General features: G+C 75.0%; 1 protein-coding gene across 1 annotated transcript in view; it reads left to right on the top strand.

The window, feature by feature from the left end:
* Positions 1 to 2824, top strand: part of LOC126086334 (collagen alpha-1(I) chain-like) — a 4061-nt gene extending 1237 nt beyond the window's left edge. The window contains exons 2-8 of the mRNA XM_049902488.1: positions 1 to 500; positions 589 to 756; positions 811 to 871; positions 944 to 1135; positions 1414 to 1500; positions 1604 to 2229; positions 2286 to 2824. The exon at positions 1 to 500 is cut by the window's left edge and continues 906 nt beyond it. Of these exons, the coding sequence (XP_049758445.1) occupies positions 1 to 500; positions 589 to 756; positions 811 to 871; positions 944 to 1135; positions 1414 to 1500; positions 1604 to 2229; positions 2286 to 2824 (2173 nt within the window). The remainder of the gene's footprint in view (positions 501 to 588; positions 757 to 810; positions 872 to 943; positions 1136 to 1413; positions 1501 to 1603; positions 2230 to 2285) is intronic.
* Positions 2825 to 10000: the final 7176 nt, after the last annotated feature.

Genomic DNA, 10000 nt, shown 5'->3' with positions numbered 1-10000 from the left:
CCCCCGGCCCAGGGGCACATCGCCGGGAAAGCTCCCGGGTGAGGAGGTGGGCCCGCACACCCGCGCACCGCTGGCGGCACGGGACGGGTGCGGGCGGGAGGCGGCACACAACGGCGCGGGGGCCGTCCGCCGGACGGACCCCCGGCCCCACCGCACCAGGCGCGCGACGGGAGGGCCGCACGCACACGCGCACACACGGACGCGCGCGACCCCGGCGCCAGGCGGCTGGCCCGGCGAAGGCCCTCCCCCGACTCGCAGGGGGGAGGCGCGGGCCGCGGCAGGCGAAGGGCGGCGCGCGGCCCCACCGCGGGGCCGGCGGACCTCTCCCTCCACACCGGGCGGGAAGGAGAGGGGGCTCTGCCTGCGAGCCACGGTCGGTGGCTTGCGCGCAAGACGAGGGGCGGCGGCTGGGGGATCCGGCACCCCCAAGGCACCCTCGGAGACGACTAGAGAAGACTTTCTTCACCGAGGACGGGCCGTCCCCACCCATCGCCCCCCACGTTGGGCCCCCGCCAGGCGCCCGAGGGCGCCCCGGGGATGGGCGGGGGGGGGCCTGCGGTATTGGTAAGCACCAGCGGGGGGGTTAAGGCACAGTGGGCCTCTGCGGCCGGGAACGGAGCCTGCCGCCTCGTGCTCACGGCGGCTCTGCCTCACCCGGGGACGCGCGTGCTCCCCGCTCCGTGCTGCGTCCACCCTCCACTCGGGCGAGGAGGGAACGGGGGGGGGCACCGCAGCGGCGACCGAGGGCCTCGGAAAGTCACGCCTTTTGAGTCGTCCGTTTTCTTTTTTTTTTCCCTTTCTCTTTTAAAGCTTCTCCGCCTCATCCCGCCTCGCCGGAGCCAGGCTCCGGCGAGCGCGCGGGGCCTCGCGGGTACGCGCCGCGCACACCCGAGGCTTGCCTGGGCACCTAAGGCCCAACACACCCCCCGGTCTCCCTCTGTAGAGGGGTCCGCGCTCTAGGGCGGCCCGCGGGGGGGGAGGAGGTACGACAGAGCCTAACAACGGACCGCCGGGGCCCAGCCGCGGCTACGCAGCCTGGGCCCCCACCTCGCAAGGGCGACTTCCCTCGGCACCGGCGGAAGCAACACGCGGGCCCTCCCCTCCTTCCGCTCTCGCTTGCCTCACGCGGGTCTCGGCAAGCACCGGGGCGGGCACGCACGCGCGCACCCCTCTCTCACCCGCCTTCTCGGGACCAGGCACGGCACCCTCCCGCGAGGCGTGCATGCTCTAAAGGTCTTACCCCGCTCGACCCCCCTCTTTTTTTTTTTTTTTTTCCTCCACATCCTTTCTCTCCCTCTCGGCCGCACTCCTCTTTTTTGTTTCTCTCGGCTCGAGGGGCGCACGCCCACACGCGTGAGCGGTGACCGGAAGGGTGGGCTGGGAACGGGGAACGGCACCGCCACCCGGCCTCAGGCACCTGAGGGACGGCCTGGAGCGTTCCAGGGGCACCGCCAAAGGGCCACTCGAGGCGCACCGGCACCACCTGGGTGGGGCACGCGGGTGCGTCGGACCGGAGGGCCCCCCCGCCGCGGGGGGCGGGGGAGGGCCCGACGCGAGGCAGAACACCAGGGCCACGAGCAGAGGCGGTCCTGCTCGGTCTCAGGACCCCGCCACCGCCGACGCTGGCCGCGAGGCCGCGAACGAGGGCAGATGAGCGAGGTCGGGCCGGATTCCGTGCCCCTGCCCCTCTGCGCACCACCGGCGGGCGGGGAGGAGGAGCGAGGGGCCCGCGCGCTGAGCGAGAAGAGCGGTCCCATTCGCCACGAATGTCCGTCCCTCGTCTTGGCGCGGCTCGGACCCGGCCCGGGAGAGCACGACAACACCACATCGATCGGGTCAGCGCAGGCACAAGCGAGGAGAAGAAGACCCCCCGCCAGGGCTGCCAGGAGGCGGGCGAGGACAGCCCCGGAGAGGACCCGCTTTCTGCCTCGCCCGCCCCGCCCGGGCTGCGGAAAGGTGGCCGCGAGGACCCCGCACACGGAGAACGCCTGACACGCGAGGCACGTGGGCCTGGGGGAGGGGGAGCGGGGCACACTCTGGCGAGCACCGCGGCCACCGCGGGTGCCTGCGACAAGGGGCACGCGGGTCAGAGGGCCCGCGGCGCCCGTGCCACGCCGCCCTCGGGCACTGGAGACCGGGGGGAGGCACCGCGGCTGGACACCTGGACGCGCGAGAGCCGGCGCACGGGCCCCAGGCGGGCGGCTCAAGCGGGGAGGAGCGGGGGAGGGCGTGGGCCGTCGGTGGACCAGCGTCTACGGACCCGTCCAGGTTTCCCATCTGCTCAGCGGGAGTCACCCAGCGAGGAGAGCGTGTCAGCACCAATCTGGTGGCCCAAATCGTCCGTTTTGGGCGAGAGAAAAGCCACGCCCCGCGGCGGGAGGGGCCCGCTCCCCACGGCGAGCCCCCGGAACTGCGGCCCGGCCATTGGTCCGTAGCGCGACCCCATGGCCCCCAGCGCCCCGCCCCCCCCCGGAGCTCCCGGGATCCTCTGGTCGACCCGCGGGACGGGGTGACGGAGCTGGCCGGGGCCGCGCGGGCGCTCAGAGCCAGCCGCCTGCGCTGCGGCCAACGCGGGCCGGTCGGGGAACCCTCGGAGGGGGGACTTGGAAAAAATTCTCGGGCGGCGGGGCCCCTCCGAAGGTCCGGGCCCCGCGCGAGTCCGTGGCCGGGCCGGGGCGGGCCGGGGGCGGCAACCTCGGCCCGGGGACCCCCGGAGCGGGACTTTGAAAAAATTCTCCGACGGTCCGGACCCCACGCGGGACCGCGCCCGGGCCCGGGGCGCCCTCCGCGGGCCACCCCGGACCTACGCCGGAGGCCCCGGTGACGACCGGGCCGCGCGAAGGAAGGCGCGCGAACGGCCGGGGCGTGCCTTGTCCCGTTCTTCTGCCTGCGCCGTCTCGGTGCGGCCCGGTTCGGTCCAGCGCCGTCTAAAACACGGCACCCGGGAGCGCGGCGGCGGCGGCGGCGGCGGCGGCGGCGGCGGCGGCGGCGGCGGCGGCGGCGGCGGCGGCGGCGGCGGCGGCGCCGCCTCGGCCACATGAAGCTGCGGGCCCAATTCCGGAACGTGGCTCTGGCGCCGGCGCCCCACCCACCGTGGCCGGGACGATCCCGCCGACGCCGCCGGCGTCCCGAGACGTCGCCTCGGCCAGCGCGGCCACAGCGCCTCCCATGTCGCCGGCGCCGGAGCTCCGGAGGAAAACGATGTCAAAGCGGCCGCCAGGTGGCGGCCGACAACCGGCGCGGGCGACAGCGGGACGGATCCGGATCGGCGGCCGGCGAGGGCGCGTCGCCGGGCGGCCGGACACCCGGTCCCGTCCCGGCTCCCCCCCCGCCCCCCTCCCCCGCCTCCCAGCGCCGCCGCCGAACACGTTTCTCGGCGCGGGGCGGCCGGAAGGCGTTGGGGCCGGCCACGGCGCGCGGTCGGTTGGGCCAAGGGGATCCACCCGGCCGGGCCCTTTCCCGCCTCGGCCAGGACGATCCTGCCGACGCCGCCGCCGGCGTCCGGGAACGTCGCCTCGGCCAGCGCGGCCACATCGCCTCCCGCGCGTGTCGCCGGCGCCGGAGCTCCGGGGGAAGACGATATCAAAGCGGCCGCCAGGTGGCGGCCGACAACCGGCGCGGAGTGCAGCGGGACGGATCCGGATCGGCGGCCGGCGAGGGCGCGTCGCCGGGCGGCCGGACGCCCGGCCCCGTCCCGGCTCCCCCCCAGGCCCCCTCCCCCGCCTCCCAGCGCCGCCGCCGAACACGTTTCTCGGCGCGGGGCGGCCGGAAGACGGTGGGGCCGGCCACAGCGCGGGGTCGGTTGGGCCAAGGGGATCCGCCCGGCCGGGCCCTCCTCAGGTTCCGGAGGTGTGAGCAGGCTGTGCGGCTGGCTGCTTCTCCCTGACGGAACAGCAGTGGAAGGAACGACGGTACCAGCCCACTGCAGCAGCCGCTCTGGGAATGGTGCCTGAGGGCTCCCCGCGGGGCAGGGCCGGTAAACCCTCTCTGCCCCTGAAAGGTCTCTTCCTGCCGCTGCCCCTCAGTGCGTCGTCTAAGCCCGCCTTGGACGGTCAGGACTCCCCGCTCGTCGCAGACATACTCGTTCGCTTGTGTTTCCGGGTCTTTGTCGTCAAGAGAGCTAGGCGGAAGCGTCAGCCTATTCCACCACCTTGGCCCCATCTCCCAAAGTTCCGATCCAAGGGGGTCCGGCCCAGCCGGGCCATTTCACCCCTCAGCCAGGAAGATCCCGTCTACCCCGCTGGAGCCCTGGAGCACCATGCCGGCCAGCCGGCGTGTCCCACTCGGGGGGGGCCCTGGGAGGGAGGGAGGGAGGGAGGGAGGGAGGGAGGGAGGGAGGGAGGGAGGACCCCGGGAGGACCCCGGGAGGACCCCGGGAGGACCCCGAGAGGACGCCGGGAGCCAGGCCGGACTCGAGGAGACGGAGCGAAGGCCCCGGGCCGCCGTGGCCAGCGCGCGCCCGCCGGGACCGCTTCCCATCCCGTCGGCGCCGCAGAGCTCCGGAGGGGGACGGTATCGAAGCGGCCGCCGGGTGACGGCCGACGACCGGAGCGAAGGGCGGCGGGGGGTGGAACCGGGTCCACCTGGGCCCCGGCCGGGGCTCGAGGGTGGCAGAGGGGACAGACTCCCCCGGGCCGCCGGGGAAACCTCTCGGGAGCGTCATGGGGCGCGCGCGCGCGCGCGCTCGCCCCCGAAAGGGCCGAACGGGGGGGGGGCGCCCGAGGGGATGAGCGTCCACCGGGGGCGGGAGGGAGAAGAGAGCACGTCCCAAGCGTCGGACGGGCAGGTGTTCTCCGATCCGTATGCTTTGGACGGACGCGACAAACGGGACGGGATGAGACCGCCAGTCCCCGAAGTTTTCCTCCTCGTTCTTTGAGTGCCCGCGTGGCGCAGCAGGCAGACCGGGAGACGTTTTCCGCCGTCGTCCCTGTCGCCGAGCCAACGGTACGCGTGAGGCGGGTTGAACGGGCAAATTGCGTCGGGAGGGAGGGAGGGAGGGAGGGAGGGAGGGAGGGAGGGAGGGAGGGAGGGAGGGAGGGAGGGAGGGAGGGAGGGAGGGAGGGAGGGCCGTGCGTTTGCCGGCATCCGCGTCGCAAAAGAAAACCACGGCCGCCACCGAGAGCGTTCTTCCTCATCGCTTTCCATCCTCCCGCGACGCGGGCGGGCAAACGGGGGGCGGGGGGGAGGCCGGGAACGCCTTCCCAGAGCCGGTACGGACCGGCTCTGGGCCCCCCGGTCCGACTGGGGAGACATCTCACCGAGGGAGGCCCTCGAGGCTCTCGGGAGCGAGGCCGGACTTAGTGAGGTCCAGCGGAGGCGCGGCGGGCCAGCCGCGAACGCCCGCCCAGAGGCCCTCGGGCGGCTCGGCCCGAGGGAGCGCTCTCCGGGCTCGCGGGCGGACTCGGGAAGGTGGCGTCTCCGGGGCGGGGGGGGGGAGAGGGGTGAGTCGGCGTCTCGAGCATCGAGAGATCTCCGGCGGCTCCCGAATGCGGGCGGGCGGGCGGGCGGGCGGGCGTGTGTGCGTGAGTCGTGGGGGTGGGGGGTGGAGTGCCGGAGGGGGGTTGGGGGTGGGGGGCCGAGAGCGGGGCGGTGGGGGGGTCGGAGGGTGGGGGCGGTGGGGGGGTCGGAGGGTGGGGGCGGTGGGGGACCACGCGCCTCGGGCCCGGGGGGTGGGGTGCTGAGGTGGGCGGGGAGTTGGCAAACGTTCCGGGTGCCCTGGTGCGTGTGCGCGCGTGCCTGCGCGCGTGCGTGCGTCCGTTCGCGCGCGCGTCCCGGTGCGCGTGCCTGTGCGCGCGCGCGTCTGTGCGGGGGCGCGTCTTTGCGGGGGCGTGTGCGCGCGTGTGGGGCGTGTGCGCGCGTGTCCGGGCGTGTGTGCCTGCGTGTGCGCGCGTGACTGCGTGCGTGCGCGTGCGCATCTGCGGGCGTGCCCGTGTGCGTGTCTGCCTGCGTCTGTGGGGGCGCGAGTGCGCGTCCGTGCGGGCGTGAGTGCGCGTCCGCGCGCGTGCGCCCGCGCGTGGGCGCGCCTGTGCGCGCGCGCCTGTGTCTGCGCACGTGAGCGCGGGTCTGTGCGTGCGTCTGTGTGTGCGTCTGTGCGTGTCTGTGTGGGTTTGAGTGCGCGTCTGCGCGTGCGTGCGCGCGCGTCTGTGCGCGTCTGCGCGTGAGCGCGTGTCTGAGCGTGTGCGCCTGTGCTCGCGCCCGCGCGCGCCTGTGCCTGCGGGAGCGCGCGCGCGCGCGCGCCCAGGCGGACGGGCAGCCCCCCGTCGTCGCCCTCGGTCCGCCGAACAGGCGCCCCCTTGGCCGGATGGAGAGGCTTTTCTCCGAGCCCACGAGGGGAATCGCAACGGGAACCGTAAGGCCGCACGCCGGCGGCGCTAGCGCCGCCTGCCGACGAGGGCCGCCGCCGCCGATCGCCCCCCCGGCCCGACCCCCAGCCCCCCAACTCGGCCCGCGGTGAGGGCCGGGGCCGTATTCGGCTGGAGGGGGGGGGACGGTAAGGCCGAGGGCAGCGTCGCCGTTCCCGCGTTGCACACGTCGCCGTGCCGCGAGCGTCTCCCGGGAAGCCAGAGGAGCGAGGTGTGTGAAGCCCGTGCCGCGCGCGCGGACCCGACCGGGGTGTTCCGGGACGACCGACCGACCGGCCGACCGGCCGACCGGCCGACCGGCCGACCGGCCGACCGGCCGACCGGCCGACCGTCGTCGTGGAAAGCTCACGGCGGACTGGACATCTGACGGGTCCCTCCCTGTCCGAGCCGACCTCCCGAGGTACGTAGGAGGGGAAGGGTACGGTAGGCTGGTTCGGCTGGAAGCCATCCCACCCCCGGGAGGCGTCGATCGACGGGAAGGCGGGACCGGGAAGGCACCGGTTTCCAATCGGACGATGGCTGAACCTTGGGCGACGGGTACGCGGACTCCTCCGTCTTCGCCCGAGTTCGCGACTCTCTGCGGGGGGGGACTTTCCGGGAAGCGGGTGACGGGCGCGCGTGCCGTCGTCCCGTGAAGGCGCGCTACTACCAAGAGGCTCCGAACGCGGGCCGTCCTCGGGGGGCGGTTTATTTTTTCTCAGTCGGGGGGGACCCCCGCCACAGGGAGAGAAACACCCGAGTTGGAACGGTGCTCGGGTGGGGAGTAGGGCGTGGCGGTGAAGACTGACGTTCGTCATCGTCGTCGTTTCCGTTTAGAGAGCTGACTGCGGCGCCGCTGCCGTCGCGTGCCGTCGAGCGGCTCGGGACTCGGAGCGGCCCTAGGGGAGAGAGTCGAGCCGCCCCACGGGCTTCCCAAGGAGGAGCCGGCGGATCCGAACCGCCGACGATCTCGGTCGGCAGCCGAGCTCCGAGCCGCCGCCGCCGCGCCGCCGGGGCTCCGTCTTTGCACTCGGTCTCCGGTACGCGGCGAGTTGGTTTCGCCCGAGGGGCGGAACGGCTCTCGAAGAGGAAAACCCGGTTTCAGAAAAGGAAGGAGACAGGCAGAGGGAGGGGGAGGGGGAGGGGGAGGGGGTGGGCGGGAGGGGTGGGGGAGGGGAGGGGGATGGGGGCAGGGGAGGCGAGGGGGAGGGGAGGGGGAGGGGTGGGGGAGGGGAGGCGGTGGGGGGAGGGACGGGGAGGGGGAGGGGGAGGGGAGGGGAGACGAGGGGAGGGGAGACGAGGGGAGGGGGACGGGGGATGGGGGAGGGACGGGAGGGGGCGGGGAGGGGAGGGGGACGGGGAGGGGAGGGGAGGGGGACGGGGAGGGGGAGGGGATTGGAGGGGAGGGGGAGACAGGCGTACCTGGACGCCGAGCCAGCCCGGTGACGGCGTTAGGTAGAAGAAGGACGGTAGGCGCCTACGCGCTCACGCCCGTGGCTGCAGATACGGACACGCAGGCGCGTGCACGCGCCCGTGCGCGGGCGGGCGGGTGCGTCCGCACGCGCGTACTCGTACGCGTGTGCCTGCCCGTGCGTACCCGCGCGGATACGCGCGCGTACGCCTAGGGGTGTGCACGCGCGGGCGCCCGCCTCTACGTACATGCCCGAGGGCGCGCGAGCGCGCGCGCCTGCACGCGCCTGCACCTTCACACGGGCACCTGCGCGCGGACCTGCCCGCGCCCCCGCCTCTGCGTGGGATCGGCGAGAGCCGAAAGCGGTACCGCCGCCGCCGCGTTTTGAAGATCCTTTGGCTCACGCGCCCCCCCCACCCCCTTCCGGCCACCTTCGGGGGGAAAGCCCAACTTCACGGACGGGCGGAGCGGATAGCCCTTCAGCTGCGCCTCCCTGAAATAGAACGGGAGGAGTCACGAGAGCCTTAGGAAACGGAGCGAGGCGACGAGAGGGTGCGTCGAAAGGCGGGCGTCGAGAACTCCGGCCACAGGCGTTTTCCTTCCGTAGGGTGTAGAAAGCACCCCGCCGCACGCACCCGGCGTTAGGGAGCTGTCTCGAGGGCCGCGGTTTCTACTCCGCCGACCCCTTTCAGTTGAGACGGGACGCCTCCGAGCGTGTGTGTGCGCGCGACCCGAAGGCGGTCGTCGAGGGACGACGGCACCCTCGGTCCGCCGAACCCCCGCGCCCTCGGACGGACGGATGGAGAAGCTCTCCTCGACGTCACGGAGGCGGTCCCGACTGAAACCGGAGGGGCACGTGCGCGCTAGGCCCGCCGCCGCCGAGGACCGCTGGCGCCACCCCCCCCCCACGGCCCACCACGCACCCCCAACCCCACCCAGCCTGCGCCCTTGCCGTGGGCCCCACGCTGGCGATATCCGGATCCAGTCCGACGTGGCCGCCGGGTGCCACCCGCCAGGCGGGGAAGAGGTTTGGAGGCGGCGGAGGCGGTGGGGGCGGCGGGGGGCGGCGGGGGTGTGGGCGGTGGGGGGCGGAGGAGGAGGAGGAGGAGGAGGAGGAGGAGGAGGACGGACGGACGGACGGACGGACGGACGGAAGGACGGGAACGCGCCCGCGCGCGCGTGCGCCCGCACCGCAGAGTGCCCTCCGGAGACACGGACGGGCCCACGGAGCACACGGAAACACGGAGATGGACGCGAGGGGGCGCGCGCGCGCGCGCAGCAGACACAACCCCGGGACGCCCGGGAGACACAGAGGTAGGCGCGGGCAGGCAGAACACGCGGGAACGCGGACGCGCGGCACCCACGGGCACGGTCCGCGCGCGCACGCGCACGGGGGCCCGGACGCACGGCGACTCGCACGGACGGCGCGGCCGAAACACGGGCGGGTAGGCCTCGGGGGCACACGCCCGCGGACCCCCCCAACAAAAGCCCGCCCGCGGCCAACCCCCGCCGCCCCCCCCGAAGCGGGACGCCCACCCGCACGGACGGACGGAGGGGCGCGACGGGGCGGACGGCCGCGCCGCAGCGCTCCGGAGGACACGGCGCCCCCGCCACACACGCGCGACGCGATACACGCGTCGCGCGCGAGACGGGGGCACGGGCACGAGGTACGTACGCCCGACCGCGCGACTCGCGCGCCCGCCGGCTGCGCGCCCGCGCGGCATCCCGAAGAGGGCGCGCCGCACTCGGACGGACGGGGGCGCGCGCGCGCGCACCGGGGAGGCCACGCGCGCACCCGCGCGGACACGTACGCGCACGCAGCGGCGGCGGCGGCGGCGCCCTCCGGCGACACGGACGCACGCCCGGGGCACGCGGAAACGCGGAGACGCACGCGCACAGCAGACGCACGCACGGGACGCTCGGGAGACGCGGAGGTAGACGCGGGCAGGCGGAACACGCGGGAACGCGCGTCACCCCCGCGCACACGATACACGGAGCGGGCGGGCACGCTCCACTAGGCGCGCGCGCGCGCGGCCTGCACTTGACGCTCGGGGACGCGGGCGCGGACGGGGCCCCGTACACGCGGCACCCACGGGCAGGCGGCACGCGGGCTCGGACGCACGCCCGGCGACGCGCGCGGACGGACAGACGGCGCACCGGAACCGCGGGCGGGAGACGCGAACGAACGGGCGCCTCCCGCGCCGCGCGGGGGGGACGCCCCCGCGGAAGGCGCGGCACGGCCACACGC

Source organism: Elephas maximus, chromosome 11, assembly GCF_024166365.1.
Source record: "Elephas maximus indicus isolate mEleMax1 chromosome 11, mEleMax1 primary haplotype, whole genome shotgun sequence".
NCBI lineage: Eukaryota > Metazoa > Chordata > Mammalia > Proboscidea > Elephantidae > Elephas > Elephas maximus.
This window is presented reverse-complemented; position numbering and strand designations above follow the sequence as displayed.